Below are 17,590 nucleotides of genomic sequence, written 5' to 3' on the forward strand. Positions count from 1 at the left end.
TACCTCCACCGTGACAAAGAATATGTTGATCTAGCTGTCTCTAGTAGTATAAGACCTCACAAGATCCATAATATTGAAGATTCTATTTCGATGAGTGACACTTGTTGAGTGAGGCAACCACAAGCTATAAACCCTGAAAATATTAATTCTTTATCCAAAAAGGTGAAGAGAAATCATTAGTAGTATAAAAAAAAACTACCAACTCATACCTACAAACTAGATACTAGTTTTGCAAAATACAGCAAATAACACTTAAAGTAAATGGGGTTGAAGTTGACATTGGACCTTAGAATATTTCCATAAATTGGTATGGATTGAAAATGGATTTTCCATTAAAACAGTACCAGTTATCAAACTGATTAAGTTATTGGTATAATGATTTAATCGGTGGCTCAATAATTAAACCATATGTCAGTTAAATCGGATATGGCTACTTATATTATATATATAAAAACCTATAATAAAAAAAATCAAATAGGTAGATACTCAAATTTATAATTCATATTCATAATCTACTCAAAATTCACATAAACAAACAACTTTAAATCATTAACAAATTCAAAGTCTAAATTACAAAACATATATCATTCCAAAAGAATCACAAGTTCACAACTCACTCTACAAAATAAATAAATTTAGAGTTTTAACATTTAACACCAATGTGTCAAAGGTGTCTCATATCGAGATTATATTTTTGCACCAAATCCTATCTTCAGACATTCCAATATTACACAAATGTCACTGAGATTACACACGAATGTTAGGAACCAAAATATTTAATCTAAGTATGTCTTGGAAGCATGTGCCTAGAAGTGTTGAAGAAAGATTGGAAAGATGAGTCACCTTGTAATAAGTTTTTAAGTTTTTTTAAAAAAAAAATTGTGTATGAACGAGTCGGTTTAGTCAAATATAGGTCCGTTCATCGATTTTGACCATTCTTGATACTAGACCGGTTCAACATCTGTACCGTACCGGTTAGGAGTCTAGTTTACCAGTTTTCTTGTCGAATCTGCCGGTACAGTTTTTACATCATTGATTTTCAACCTTATATAAGACAATTTATAGCTAGAGATTAACGTTGTTTTGGTTTGGAAAAGAAAAGTTGAAGAAACTAAAATTAAGGAAAGAAAGTGAGTTCAAGAAACTAAAATTAAGTCACCATTATAACTATGTGAGTATGGTCACAATGAATCTATCTAACTCAGTATTCGTTCAAAACTTGACTCGTTATAATTAGTTCGTCAATCTTGATTCATAAACCAAATGAGTTCAACTTGAGTTGTTAATTGAGCTCGTTAAATAAATGAGACAAACTTGAGTTAGATACAGTTCGACTCATTAGGTTAATGAGCTGACTCGACATACATATATATAAACTAATTTTTGTAAGTTTTTTTGTTATTATATGATGTTCTATGCATTATTTTTTATGTTTATTGTTATTATATCTATAAACAAGGTCATATATACACAATTTTGTAATTTTTATATTGAATTAATTATTTGAGTCATCCAAATAAGCCGTTTCGAACTAAGTCGAAAAGTTCACGAACTATAACTAAATCAAACTCGAGCTAAAAAATAAATCATATCGAACTCGAGTCAAACTTCAAGCTAAGGATGACAATGAGTTTGGATGGGTCCGAGTAGTGCACTACTCAGATCCGCCATATTGATTCATTTTTAGACCTAGCCCCGTGTTGATACTTGTCGGATTTGCTACCCAAGATTCCTTTGGTACTCACAAATTTATAAAACATTAAAAATAATTCCGAGTAATTTATATAATTGTGTGTGTGTTTCTTGCAATTTTATATGTTATTTAGGTAATCAACAAGAGAAAAAATTATAAAATATATTTAAAATTTACTATTTCAACGTTATGATGAGAAATTAATTTGGTAAAACATTGTTCAATCAAAAAAAGTATTGAATTATACATATCAATTAATAACATAACTTTCAACAAGGTGCTAATCTAGTAGTGTAAGACTTTACTAGATTCTCAGGATGACCAAAAAGTAAATAGTTCAATTCCCGAGAGCGACATTTGTTGGGAATGACAATCACGCAACCTGAAAGAGATTGATTCCTCACTATAGAAGGGTAAAGGATACCATTAACAACATAACATCACATCACTACTTAAGAACATAACAATCACGTCAATAATTGATATGTATAATTATACATTTGTTATGTTGTTAGAGTTTCCTTTTTCAAATTCGTGGGGTTTAGTCATAGTTATAATCGCGAGCGTCACAATTAAAAAATTTACTCTCAAAATAAGTGAATTCCCACTAAAATATGAATTAGATAATTTATTGACTTGATATACATTATTATAATTTTGATTGATATTAATCTTATATCGCCAAATAATGTTCAATTTTAGTTTTATACTTAGAGGTTTCATGTCTTGGTTGTAATATTTAAATTAATTTTGTATATTTTGTCTAAGACTGAGTGCAAACTGCAAAGCAATTCCTAGTTGCTTATAATTGGGGCCAATTTGCAAGAAAACACAACTACTCCAAAACGCAGCGTTTCCACAATATTAGACTAACTTAACCCTAAATCCCAAATTAGCAACCACAAAATACATAAACATTAACCCTATATTAGACTAACTTGCAACATTGAAATCAAAATTAAAACAGAAATAAAGATCCAGAAACAATATTGAAGTACCCTAATACTTCTATCCGAATCAAAAAGGTTGAACGTGGAGTAAATTAAACTACCAGTTCCATCTTTGATTTTGTAAGTAAATGTCACTTCAGTTTTTTTAAGATTAACACAATTTCACTTTAATCTCTCAGAAGGACAAACATTTGTTACATTCATTCCCTCAAAGGAACGTTATATCACTGTAAAGATAAAGCAATATCAATCCATAATATATGAATAATGCAAATTAGGTTTATGAGTCTGTCCTCCTGTTCTAGTTCAAGACATATAATTGGAACAAATATAATGCGGCAAATGTTTAATATGTGCCCCTAATCCCGGTAATTTAAGGGTTGTGTCCCACTATAATGAGTGTCACCATATACGATATGAGCTTGTAATTTATTTAAAAAATGTATACACAAAAATACAATTTCTTTATTCCTTCTGCTTCTGTTATAGGAAGAGACAAATCTTAATAAGGCTCTCAAATTATTGGAATAAGTTGATTGAGATAGATAATTGGACCATTTGGTCCACCTAGTAAGCGTAGAAGCTACTATCAGATCAAAATCTTATGAATAAAGATGAACCTCTTCAGGATAAGAATATTTATTAGAAGAAAACAATGTGTCTGTGTATTTTCAATCAAAGATTGCTTGCACGCGAGCTTAACAACAAGAAAGTAAACAAATAAGTTCATAATTTTTTTGACCATATCTACTTTAATATTCACATCAGTTATCTATAAATCATTAAAGAATAAAAGTTGTTTAAAGAAAAACATAGAATGTTTTTGGTTATTTGAAAGATACATGGGAATATTGGTAGTTATACCCCCATGTAAAATGTTCTCTAATTTTGTTCTCATTCTATCCCCAGATTGATTTTAAGTAAACGTATAATTTGAATTCACTAATGAATGATTAGACGAATATGGAAGTTGAACACTAATCATCATTTCAAAGTACTTGGCCCATACAAAACTATTAGAATTATGCAACTCAACCCCAAAATCTATTCCATAGGGTCAGTGATGCTCAAATTTTATAAACACTACTACTTTTAACTAATTCCAATCTGATATGAGACTATCTTTAACACCTCTTCATGCTCCATCAGAATTTGACTTCTGATCTGAAGCTTGAATTAGGTTTACTTGATTGTGTTAGCCGAACGGATCAACAATTAATTAAGGCCAGATCATGGTCTTGGGTGAAAGGGAGTGTAAAAAACTGTTATGTCCTTGTATGAATGCATAACAAACCCGAAATTATGTTGTCTATATACTGTTGTTAACACTCTTGTATTGGAGTATACGGTGGCAGGATATTTCCATTTATAAGGATGTCTGGTAACTAAGATTCTATTTTCTATACTTAATGCAGTAAAGACCTTTGTAGTGAGGTATATGGTCGCAGATCATCTTCATTTGTTAAGGTATGTTATATGTGAGTTGGGATGCTCTTTATTGTAATATAATTTAATACTTTTATCCTTAACATAACGAGATGATATTTTTATCCCTAATGTGTAAGTATAAAACTGATTATTTGACTCTCTATTAATAAAGAAGATCCTAACTCGTTACCCATATGGGTTGAAGTAGCTCCTTCCTTCTCTGAATGAATGTTTTTTCTTTTAAAAGACACATATTTGCAGTATTTGACATTTGTGGGTGGCAAGCATTATCTTTACTGTATTCTATATCTTAATAGAATACCTCTTGTTCTTCATACTTTATCCTGTTTAATATAATCTGTTTGTTTTGCTTATAATTTTTATTATCTAACCCCAAAACATTAAGAAAATGAATTCATGAATGCTTTGAGCTATGTATTCATGATACTTTCTATACCAATGTGGTTCTTCAACCCCCACATATTAAGTTTGAACTTAACCAAAATGTAACTTTTTACTACATTAAGAGTGTCCGTTGTAAAATTAATAGCAAAGAAAATAAACTTTACATGTTACATAGGAAAAAAAGAAGAAGAAAAAAGAAAGAAATTGCATGGGACTAGGAGGTTTATGCATCCTAAGACAAAGCATGCTCAAGAGGAGCAATGGTGCACAATTACGCATGCTAGAAAACATATGGACCCACCAAAACTCTCCATGCTCACCAATGACTATGATCCATCTAATCCATTTATCACCCTCTTTATACTTTATTGTATCATCTTCAGTTATTGACTTCAATGCTAACTTTTTTCCCATATTCATTTGATGGTTTTTCTCTCCCTAGCTCCTTTTGGCTTGTCTGGTTATCAACCATAGTTTTATGACAACTTTGAGTGGATGATCCTTTTTATCTTTTTTTATTTTACATCTACTTTGGGATATTGATCATGAGACCTAAAAGCTAATTAAAATTCCTGGAGCATGGTGTAAAGGTTTGAGTTCATGAATGTGTTCAATTGTTCTTTGAAACATTGTGACATGTTTTAAACATAATTTTTTACTTTTCTATTTGTTTTGCAACATCTTCATTCATTTAGGATCAATGCTTAATTGATTATTGAAGATAAGTAGGTAATTATTTAAGCCTTCTCCATTGGCAAAGTCCCACTTCTCCTATATTATTATTATTACTATTTATTACATCATCCTTTTCACCTCCTAGCTATTTCTCACTTTCTTAATTATATAAAGTAAATGAAATTTAATAAAAATATTTTAATCACAATATACCATTTTTCCCATTAATCATTAAATGATGCAAAATATATATGCAAGAGGCCTCTATACTTCAAAACTTAAGGATACCCCTTCATCTAGTATGTAAACAAACATAGAGAAAGACTACATTTACAACATGCTTAAAGAGAGAAGAACACATAGTAAAGTTTCTTTAACTTTTAGTCATAAATTGAAGAATACATGCATTGAATTTGGAAAAACAAGAGGAAGAGTGTAGTGAATAACTCTGTCTGCTGACACCACTCTTCCTCTTAGGCATGAATGAGCCTATAGGGCTCACTTTATGGTAAGACTATACTATTACACCTGCTTCTGATATCTTAAAATATAAAAACTGTACTCTAGATTCTAGAGTCATATTTTTGACGCATGCATCACAATTTGCACGCACGCACCTGCACTCAAACGCAGAGGGGCGCACATAAGAGTTTTAAGTCTTCCACACACTTATATATAGTTTTACAAAAATAATATATAGTATAATGCATGTCTCACCATCCATCGAACATTTATCTGGTACTACTATACCAGTAAAAAAGTAAAAACCTTCCAATGTAGAAATTTCTTCATTTTTCAAATACGCATATCCCAATATCACAGTCTGAGCTTGCATTTAAAAATGGGTTTAACTTGTTCCCTTCATCATCCCTACCATTCTGCAGAAGCAGCAATGCCATGTCAGAGTTTGTATGATTTTCAAAGCTTGACAACAGTACTCCATGATCAGTTTCATGCCTGTGATTTTCTTGACTCAGTTGAGAAGCCACAAATTTATCAAGATCTCTCCAATCAGTAGTTACTTTCTTTGTCTTGTTTTGACCATCTTCTTCGGTGGACACTGTGCTTGGCCTCTTTGCAAATGGTAAAGAAGGGCTTTCTAGCTGAGGAAGCTGTACAAATTGTTCAGCATTATTAGGATGCATGCAGCTCAAGTTTTCTGCTGCTTCTATCTCTTGTTTGCACATTAAACTTTGAGCTAAGAAGCTCTGAGGCTGAATTGACATGAGATCAACTGGGTCCACCATAGAGATTACTACACTTTCTTCGTTGTAGAAAGAGCTTGAAACCCATCCTTGGATATTCTTACTTTGGCCATTGGTGATTTTTTTCTTGAAAGCTCTGCATACAACCCATCCTTCCTCCTACATAACCAAAATTTAAGTTAACAATTATCATTCATTAATAAATTATAACCACCATTAAAGTTAACAATTATCTTTCATTAATAAATTATAACCAATGAGTACGACTTTTGTGGTCCAAAGGAGTACAACCTTTGTTGTCCCCTTTTTTGGGATATATTCTTGAAATATGTGTCACAAAAAGTAACTGAAGTTAAAAATATATATGATATCAATTACAATGTCTAAACTTTGGTGTTCAATAACTCTTAAATTATAAAGTAGAGATGAGATGAAAACTTTTGAGACTCTTTTCTTTTTGTTTTGTTATTATCAGAATAATTGGTCTAAATGCGTTTCAAAAGATAGCTGTTACACTTAACACCCCACATAGGGTTGGACATACAGAATATGAAGTTTGTAAAAATGAAAATTTTGTGGGTGACCTAGACTCTCATGATGACATATTAGAAAATTTGAACCTAACATTATCCTAGAAGCCCATGAGGGAAGTTGTTTAAACTATTCTAAATGATTCTTAATTTGCTCTTACTCAACATGGAACTTTGACTCTTAATAGTTATCATTAGTTTGAATTCCTTTTTACCAATAGATAGTGGGGATGGCTTTGAGAAATATAGTTTGATTTTGAGGGTAAGACTTAGAGTTGACCAGACATGCTAAATGTTATGGAGGAGAGAAAAGTAAAAGTTAGTGTTTCTCCTTTTATGTATGTTATGCCTTGATTTTCAAAATTTTCCACTTATTTGGTGAGAGATAGTAGGTCTAGTCAAATAATTAATTACATATATGGATGTTTACGTTTGACAATCAAAATGGCAAGAAAAGTGGTGTGTAGTAGAAAAGGAAGGGAAAGAAACAAGTTCAATTATTCGCTGTTGAAAGTAGTGACTTTTGACTTGTTGTTGGTGAAAGTTATGTTGCAAGAAAGCATGTCCTTGTCATGGTGAATATTCAGATAACTTAAGTAAGGTCTTTTTATTAATTCACATAAAGCACTAGTTAGAGAGTAACTACTACACAAATCAAAGCACTAGCTCAGTATTAGAAACTCAGATTAGTGGCTTATGAATAGTAGATTTTGTGTGAATGTGTGAAAGAGGAAAAGGTTAGGGACTAAAAATTAAGCAAGTAGTCTAAGCACATAAAAGCATATACTGATATATTATAGCAAATTAATATAATGGTTATTGTTTACCTGTGGAGGTCCATTCTCATCAGATTCAAGCCTATATTCATGCATGATCCAATCAGTTTTCTGGCCATTAGGGGCTCTTCCTTTGTAGAAAACAAGGGTCTTCCTCATCCCTATCAATTTGGTCTTATCATACACTGACTTATCTCTCCCAGTTGCTTTCCAGAACCCTGCCATGGTAGCTCTATTCGTTCTTGTTCCCGTTGGATATTTCTTATCTTTGTGGCTGAAGAAATACCACTCATTCTGCTCTTCATACCCGATCCTGCATCTCTCTGCAATCATATAACAATAAAAGTCACTAAATAACAAAGTTTAATATGGCATGTAATTTATGAGGCTTTCTAACTTATGACACAGATCTAGTGTACCTTACTAATTCATCAAGGGAAGAAACAAGAAGTAATGACCAGATCAAATATTTTGCATTAAAACCCTAATATTTGATTCAGAAGGGACGGGAGTGAAGAGGAAAAGAAAGTTAAGGGTAACATGAAGTAGTGTGATTTAATATGTATACCTATTAGATCCCATGGTTCAATACGATATAGATCGATCTCTCTGATAACATCAAGGTCAATCTTCTGAGAAGCTACTTTCTTCCTGAGATAATAACCAACTAGTTCCTCATCTGTTGGGTGGAACCGAAACCCGGGTGGGACACATGACTCCATCGACTCCATCATATCAAGTTACTGCTGCTGCATCAAATTCACCACCACCATTAGTACTCACCGCACTTCACTACTTTCTTCATCATGTTTAAATTATAACCAACCAATGTTTACTATAATATATATATGAGTAAGAGAGACAACAGAAGCTGTGAGATAATACTCTCAGCAGTGAAGTGAAGGGAAAATTAAAAGTTACTAGAATAACGTTTATTATAGATGAAGAGGTGATAGAAAGACACGTTAATAAGATGAGATTAAAGGTGGTTATATATTAAAACTTTCACCATGTATTTGTAAGTGTATTGTTTACTATTAAATTAAAATGTTTAATTGGTAAAACCCCAAGAAAACAAATCATAGGAAAAATAAAATATTATAAGTAACACTTTTAGTGAAAAGGTGACAAGTGCTATCAGAGATAATCATAAGCTCATTTGGTGGTGGTGATGAGCAACACTCACCAAATTTAATGGGAAGAGTAAATAAATATAAGCGCGTGTTATAAACAAAACCCCATAATTTCAGAAACAATGATTTTCATCCCTGGGCCAGGTTGAAAGTTGAGGAGTTGGAGAGAGACAAAAGAAAAGGGAGAGAGAGAACCAAATCATGAGAGTTCTGTTTTGATAAAAACCATGAGGAGTTGAAGCTTAACTTCAGTTTGTGCAATGGGTAAGAAAACGGACAGGTTCATGCTTGTAGTAATGATGTTGTCTTGTGTTAGTGATTGGTGGGAAGAATGATTCGTAGAGAACGGGGTTCCACATTCCACATTACCATTGATAATTATGTATTTTCACAAATAATTAGATACATAGGTTATAACTAGTTTAAGCTCATAAAAAAAGAATATACATCATAAACAAATGCGCTATTTTACCTAACTAGTTGAAAATATACTTAATTGATCTATCAATATAAATAACTTAATACCTCTTACTTTAATAATTCATTCCAATTAAGTGAATTAACTTATCAAAATAGAATTCTGAGCAATAACCTTTTAAAATCCTCTGTAACCAAACATTACTACTAATTCATTTTTTATCAAATAAATATATGGATTATTTGAAAATCCCCTCAACTGTGTCTTCTCAAACATAGACAAAAACAACATTTTTAGTGAACAAGATAGTATTATAAGTTTTAAACCACTGGTATAGAAGGGAATGCTTATATAATACTTAGAAAATAAACGAATAATAGAAAACTACTTAAAGAGTGTAGAGGCTGAGACTAATAAAGATTATGGATGGGGGTGACGTTATCAGAAATTGGGCACGCGTTTCTTGAAAGAGAAAAGGTAGAGAGGCAAAAAGAGAAGCACCGTTCTATTGGATCAAGGCCTGGGCGTAATGGTAGGAGAGATAGTAAAAAGAAAAAGGGATATTTAAGAAGAGAAGCATCATAGTAGTGTAGTGTTGAAATAGGAGCCAAGAAAGTCTCATTGCGGAAACTGGGACTTTGACACTATTGTCTCTTTGTCCAGAATTTTTATGACACTATCTGACTCATTCCCTGGACGAACTTTGTGAAAATGCTCACACCAAACGAGTTCTTTTATCTGCAGGTGCAGCCTTCTTTCTTATACAGTTATACTATCTTTTGTTTTCAACCTCAAAAATTTCTACAAACCCTCATAATTAGCTTACGTGAATTGGATTTGAAAAACCCTTTTATCTTCTGATTTCAAGCATAAAAAATTATACAAAAAACTACTACATATCAATATTGTAGTTTCTAAAAACTGATGTATATGCATATCGCTTATTTTATAATTAACGCTGCAATTTGCAGGAGAATGGTGGAAAAGATATTTCCAACATTGATTGCAAAAGACGTGCATATATAAACAAAGAAAAGTGAAACAAAATGAAACATAGGAAAAACTTTTCATGGACGTATATTTTGAAGAAATAAATTAAACCCTAGTGTGTTGTGAATCAGAAGAAGATTAAGGGTTATAAGCTGACCTGATGAGTTAGTAGTTGAAAGAACAGTGCAATGAAGAGAGAAGTTGGAAGAAAAAAGTAAATAATTAAGTGAGAGGGTTGATGAGTTAAAAATGGAAGGAGATGAATATTGAAGGGGCTAGGTATAGGTATTAGGAATTAGAAGAAAACAGAATGATGGTGAAGGAGAAAGAGATAAGAAAAGGTTACGTTAGAACTTAGAAGTGAAGAAGGAAAAAGAAATAATATAAATGGAAGAGAATAGAATAGAAGAGAAGAGAGTGAAGGACCGCTGAAATGCGCATGGCTTCATTGTTGTCCCCCAGTAGGTGACGTCATTCCCTACCTTCCTACACCCCCATTACCCTTTTTCCTTTTTCTTTTTGTTTCTTTTCGTTTACCTTTTCTTAATTTCCCTTTCTTTTTTATTTGTCTTCCCACAATGATCTGTTGTCATCAATTGTATCATAAACTCTATCTCAAACAATTATACTATGTTATATCATTTAAAAAAATTAAAAAATAGTTGTGACTTTATTTATTTATTTAATTTTAGCGTGATTGATTTATGGCAGACTTGGGATAATAGATTTGCATCTATTGGACATGCCTTATTTAGAGTGTAGTTATGGTATGGATTTGAGTTGAAATTTAGAGGTAAATTTATTATTTGGGGGTGAAATGATGTTAACCATTATCACTATTCTAAGCATATTTTGTGTAATATTTAAGGATTTTGTTATGACTCTTAGGGCTAATTAAGTTTAAGAGGCTAAAAAAACTCATATTGAATTGGAAAAGTAGGTGAACTTTTATTTACTTAATTTTATAGTTCTTTATGAATATATAAACTGTGATAGTCTTTAACCTTAGCTCTTAAAGGTGAGGATAACAAAACTCATACATATATACAAATAAGTTGAAGTCATTTAAATGATATGATGAGCTATTATTTAAATGTATGAAAAACCACTGTTGAATGGTTATTCAAACATATTTGCAAAGAGTAGACTTGGTTAGCTAGATACGTATCTAACGTAAGTATAACTTATAATGTGTAATTCCATCAAGTTAATCTAGCTAACCAACCCTAGTTAAAAATTGTGTGAGCTAATGAGTTAACAAAAATGATTTTACTCCTTTTTTTAGGGTTAATTTGGAAGTTGGATTTTGGAGGAGAGGAAGAGAAATAAAAAGTTTGAGAGCTATGAAATATACTTGTGAGATGAATCACAAGTCTTATATTTTTCTTTTTTCCTCTCTAAAATTCAACTCTCAAACTAACTTTTAAGGTAAAATGCAGTCAATTTGGTCTATAAGAAATAATTTATATATTGAGAATTTCTTTATCAAAAAGTATTATAAAGATAATGTGGATATTCCCATTTGGGCAATGAGTTTTCAGTTTTTCTTTCATTTGGTGTACTAAATTAATCACAAAACTTCATTCATTTAAAAAGAAAAATTATAAAAATAAAAATTAATATTATGTGAAATTTGATTGATATAGGATAAAGAAATAGAGAAATTATGTGACAGGTGATCTTGTCCAGTCCAACATACGAGAGAAAATCAATAGCCCCAAGCACCCCCAGTTATCGCAGGAGAAGAGCCCTTGTACTCTCTGAGTATTATGCTATCTTAGAAGAATTTACTATGGATATCATTGCTTCAATTCCATGCATAATTCATTAACTCAATCAAAAAACTAACTTAAGGAAAATTATATAGAACAATAAAACTTGGAAATCAATTTGGCAATATATCACTTAGCTTAATCTGGCTAAATTAACGTTTAACAACACATTGAATATATAGATCCTTTTAATATTACATATACTTGGATTAATACTTCAGAAGGATCTTTTTTATTGGCGCATGTGAATGCTTTATCCTATTCCCTATTCAATTTTACCATTTTCTAACGATCATACGCCATTGTGATTCGTAAGAAAATATATTATTATTTCCTCGTCAGCCATAGATTTCCTTAAGTTCCATTATATTATCTTCATTTTTCTTTGATAACAGTACAAAGCAACCAAAGCTGTCAATAAGTTCACATGTTGTCTTGTTAGGATATATAACATATCAAATTGATAATTAATTATGATCTTGATAAAAAAAATCCGATGAGAAATGTTATATCTTCGTACTACTAATCTCCTATTTATAAGAAAGTGATATATGTCTCTCGTAAACTAATTATTAATAAATAGTAATATATATCATTTTTGTGTGGGTAAAATGATTAATAAAATAATTTAATAGGAAAATATATGATTTTATAAATCAGATTATACTCAATACCTTGTGAAATCATTTTCTTTCGTGGTAAACAGTGTCCATTTTAAGGTACAATTACGGTCTCTGAATCATTTCTCGACAAGTATTTTGGTGAAGGAACTACGGAATGGAAAAGGAGTGAAAACTAAGCTTAACAACAACAGTGTGATCCACCAACGTGTAAGTCACGGATTGGAGAATTTGTGTTTCAGCTTTACGTAGAAGATAAACAAACAAAAGACAAAAAATAGATAAATTGAAAACATCCCTCCACATGCCTTAACTAAGAACCCCACCTTCTTTTGCTCTTCCAATGGAATTAATTATCAGGAAGAAATAAATATTCTGACAGAATGTAAGTGATTTTTACATTGTTACTATATTATTTATTTATAATTATTATTGACTCTTAAATAAAATTAATACAAATAAATGATGTATTAACTGTGTATAAATTTTTATATAATACACACATTAATTATATATATATATATATAGTTTAAATAGATTTGTTTTCTGGTGTTACCATCAGTCTTCTTCAATTTACAACTACTAACATATTATTCCCTTCATACATATTCTACCTAACATTCTAGCTGGTCATACTTTATATCAATAAGTATTCAAAAACATAGGTGGTCAAACAACTTATTTGCTTTTTAATTATGTTCGTAATATATAATAAACAATTAGTATAATAAACTAACAATTGAAGAAAACTAACACATTCATGCGCCTATGTATAAGTAGTGTATCACATTTTGTTTTGATGTTCTTATGCTATAAATATTGGATGAGTAACTATCATATGCATAAAATAGAGGTGCAATGTCGGCAATAAGTATTGACTAATAAGTGTTTTTATAATTACATTAGTTCTTTTCTTTTACTGATATTGCAAACTTGAATGGACCATTTGGGCCAACAGAAGAAGAGCAAAATTTTTGTTTTGATACTTGATAGCTTCGAATGTTATTAACATATTATAATCACTGTTTTTTTTTATTGCATATCAGCAATTACCTTCTTGAGCATTGACAGAAAGTGACTTATTAGACAGAGATATGAAGTTGCTAGTGAGTTATTTATTCAAAGTGGTCTCCACCACTTCATCTTGAAGAAGATCCAACATCTTTAACAATCATTGTTATGTTTGGCAAAAAAAAGAACATATCAATGTAATTTGTAGAATTGAACCAATCAGTAGCTATCTATAGTAAAATCAGTTTGTTCTTATTTACTTTATTTATACTGTATTTTTAGTTTCTAAAGTGGTCGGATACAAAGTTTTGAGTTCATGGTATAATTGACTTTTAATTTTATTTCATCATGATTGAGATTATTAATTAAATTCAAGATTGTTTGATCGACAAGAACAGCAACCATAAGTGGTGGAATAAGAGTCGGAAAATATGATAACAACATTACAAAAACATGCTGGATAACTGGTATTAAAATGAACATCTTTTCAAAAGAAATGTATGTGTCCATGCAGTTCTGTACCAGTTTCAATAATTTGGTTTTAAAGTATTATTGCCAAGCCATACATGCAGTGTAATTTTTGAACCAAATCATTATCAAGTGATTATCAAATATTTTAATTGTATGACTTTGACTCAAATGTCGATATATTTTATCTGCTTAATTTTATTTAAAGGTGGTTTTTAGACTATATAAATGTATTTTTATTATCAAACAATAAATAGATTTCAGTGAAGAGAAGGATAAAGACTAATTTAAATTTAATCCTCAAAATAATACATTAAATTATAATAAAATAAAACAATAGTGATACATGTTACCTTGTCTGTTTATTTATAAATATATATATATAAGCGATTCAAGTAAAAATATTTCTCATATAAGAATAGTGGAGAAAATTCAGAGAAGGTTTTTTTGGGGTTGGGGGAGGATAGAAGAGGTGTTCATTGGGTAGTTGGAGTAAGGTTTGTAGGTCTAAAGGGGAGGGGGGTCTTGGTGTTAAAAACTTGAGTCTGTTTAATTTGTCTTTGTTGGGTAAATGGAGGTGGCGTCTTCTTTTTTAGTGTGATGCTATTTGGGTGAGAGTTCTTCGCTCTAGATATGTTGCTAGGATGGGAGGGTCGGGTGGTTTCTCTAATCCTGAGTGTTTTAAGAGAGGCTCTCCCTGGTGGAGGGATTTAGGGTGTCTGGGTAATAGACTTTTCGGGGCTCACAATGGTTGGTTCTTAGAGAGTGTGCGTAGGAGAATTGGAGACCGTGAGTCTATTGTGTTTTGGAGAGATTTGTGGGTTGGTGAGGTTTGCCTTTTTAACAAGTTCCAGAGGTTGTTCCAGATTGCTCTTGACAAGGATGCTTGCATTAGCTCCTTGGGAGAATGGAGGGATGGTTCTTGGCTTTGGTCTTTAATTTGGAGGAGGAGATTGTTTGACTGGGAAAAACGTGACGAAGAGGATTTGCTCAATTGCCTAAAGGATGTGAAACCGGTCACAAATGCTGAGGATGGGTGGCTTTGGATTCATGCTAAAGATGGTGCTTACTCGGTTCAAAATGCTTATTTGGTTCTCCTTAATGAGGTAACAAGTCCTGATAATATCTTTTTCAAAAGGTTATGGCTATGTAATGTTCCTCCTAAATTGAAATGCCTAGCGTGGAGGGTCTCCAAGGATGGGGTGCCTACCCTTTTGAACCTGGCTAGTCGTGGAGTGTTGGGGGAGCATGATCCAATTAGGTGTATATTTTGCGGTGTGGAGGACGAGTCTGTCAATCACTTGTTTTTTCTTGCTCTTGGTCTTATGGAGTTTGGCAAAAAGTATACGGGTGGTTTGGTTTTTGTTCTGTGTTCCTGATTGATGCGAAGTGCCACTTCAAACTCTCATTGGAATTTATTGCGGTTGGACAAGATGCATCATCATCTTTGGATGTCTATCTGGTTTGTTTGCATTTGGTACATATGGGTAGCTAGAAACAAAATCATCTTTGAGAAGACTTCTTTGAACTTGGAGGAGGTAATGTTTTATATTCATCTTCAGTCATGGACCTTGATATTAGCTAGATTTCCTTCTTTTTCTATTCCTTTCTCGGTTTGGGTCTTTAACCCATTGAGTTGTTTTCCTTGTTCTCTTTCTGGTTGTGGATAGGAGTACCACTTGTTCTCCTAATACTCTCTTTTTGGTTATAAATTGTTATTGCTGGTAAAAAAAAGAATAGTGGAAAAAAATTTAAGTCTTACAATCAATCATGAATTATTATGATTAAAAATTAGTTATTCATTACATGATAGTCATGTACATATATTATTTAATCTTGACTAGTCAGATAACATGTAAGCGTTCATATTAGTTGTTCTCATTTTTTTATAATAATACATTATTTTCACGTGAATACCTTCCTATCTCTAAGAAATGCAATGAAAATAAAAAAAAAAAATTACAATGTCACATTATTATTATTATTAACTAGTTTTATATAATAATTTTTTAAAATAAGTGATCGAAACAAATAATAATAATAGATGATATAACAAACAATGTTGCCACTCACATACATATATATTAAACTCATGAAGAAATAACTGAGAATGAGTTTGTCTGTAAACAGTGAAGAATAATTAGATGTGGACAGGTTTATTGGACGTAGGTCGGCGATGGTGGTCGGCGGTGGGTCTAAATCATGCGGCGGACTGCATCATTAAACTCTTACAACACATCTTTTGTGGATCCCACCAACTCCATCCCCCATTCCTTCAACAAAACTATCATTTTACATAATCTCTTCTCATATATTTTTCCTTAGTCAAAATTAATATTTTAAAATATGAAAATAAGGTTGTATTTATTTTTAATTTGATAAAATGTTTATAGCTTGGGCTGGGAACATTTCTCATCGCACAAGATATATTTGTTTTTTTTGTATGGTACTATCGTACTGGAGACAATCATATACGAGCCGATAACAACTAATGTATGTAAATTTAACTCTCTCAGCAGTTAGTTTTTTCATCAATAAGACTCGAACCTAAGATCTTACTTAAGGAGAATCAAGTTATTTAATAAGTTATTTAATGCTTCTTAAACATTTTTAACACTATTAATATAAATAGGCATAAGAAAAATTAAAGAGAAACCCAAGACTTAACGTAACCAGCTAAAGGTGGGAGATCCTAGCGGGGTCCTGTAAGGATCTTATTAGCCCTTTTGATACGGACTTTACTCCAAACCCCTTCACCTTTTATTTTATTAATGTCAGTTATGAAGATGAAAAATTTATTCATGGTTGACATTGTTTGATGTAGAGAAATCACCATATATTGAATTGGAAAAAAAGAATAGACAAATAAATTAAATGAATCAAATGGGTTCACCAAAGTCTTCAATGCTACTCCTTTGTATCCAGGTGTGAATCACAAGCTTCTTTGAAGGGGGACATGAACTATGATTGCACCCCTTATTGGTGCTATTTCTTACATGTCACTGAGAGCTATAGCAATTTCTATGTTCACTTTCTAGAGCCCAGACCCTATGATCTCACTCAATATACTATCATTAAATACCAATTTTTGAGACCCCCCCTCCCCACCCTTTTGATGGAACTTCTATGCGCCTTTTTTGGATTTGTGGGTGTGAAATTATAAGCATTGATCAACTTGTAATTTTTTGTTATATTAGGTGATGATTGGTTATCATGTTTATCAATAATGGACATTCCTGTTACTAATTTCCATTAATATCTAAAACAGGACTTGAAAAAGTTTTAATTGATTGAAAATTGTCCCAATGGTTCTCTCAAATGGAGGCATTATGTTATACCTATGGAGGGTTCTTCTAGTTGTGTAGAGTTACTATAGAATGAGCATTAATAGTTGAACATTTGTACCTAGGTTTATAAAAAGAGAGAAAATTGTGTTCTATATGATGGAAGGTGTTATGTGCGCACTGAAAGTATTCTAATAAATGTGACAATTGATTTGGTTTGTTTTGACAAGCC

General features: G+C 31.6%; 1 protein-coding gene across 3 annotated transcripts; it reads right to left on the reverse strand.

The window, feature by feature from the left end:
* LOC109331268 (NAC domain-containing protein 37-like) lies at nucleotides 5,493–10,555 on the reverse strand. 3 transcript variants are annotated; one of them, XM_019565662.1, is made up of 4 exons: nucleotides 10,361–10,555; nucleotides 8,231–8,408; nucleotides 7,714–7,985; nucleotides 5,493–6,515 (listed from the first exon to the last, which is right to left on the reverse strand). In XM_019565662.1, exons 2-4 carry the CDS (start codon nucleotides 8,394–8,396, stop codon nucleotides 5,940–5,942), a joined length of 1,014 nt encoding a protein of 337 aa, XP_019421207.1. In that variant the 5' UTR covers nucleotides 8,397–8,408; nucleotides 10,361–10,555; the 3' UTR covers nucleotides 5,493–5,939. The 3 variants fall into 3 exon arrangements, with proteins under 3 accessions (XP_019421207.1, XP_019421206.1, XP_019421205.1); XM_019565661.1 differs by having other exon boundaries at nucleotides 8,231–8,411; XM_019565660.1 differs by lacking the exon at nucleotides 10,361–10,555 and having other exon boundaries at nucleotides 8,231–8,510.

The sequence above is a fragment of the Lupinus angustifolius genome, chromosome LG17 (assembly GCF_001865875.1).
Source record: "Lupinus angustifolius cultivar Tanjil chromosome LG17, LupAngTanjil_v1.0, whole genome shotgun sequence".
Taxonomy (NCBI): Eukaryota; Viridiplantae; Streptophyta; class Magnoliopsida; order Fabales; family Fabaceae; genus Lupinus; species Lupinus angustifolius.

Excerpts from the sequence above, each read along its gene's own strand:
- LOC109331268 (XM_019565662.1), bottom strand. The coding sequence starts at position 8,396 with ATGATGGAGTCGATGGAGTCATGTGTCCCACCCGGGTTTCGGTTCCAC. Across the intron at positions 7,986-8,230 it reads TGAACCATGGGATCTAATAG|AGAGATGCAGGATCGGGTAT; the intron begins GTATACATATTA and ends ATATGATTGCAG. Across the intron at positions 6,516-7,713 it reads ATGAGAATGGACCTCCACAG|GAGGAAGGATGGGTTGTATG; the intron begins GTAAACAATAAC and ends TTGGTTATGTAG.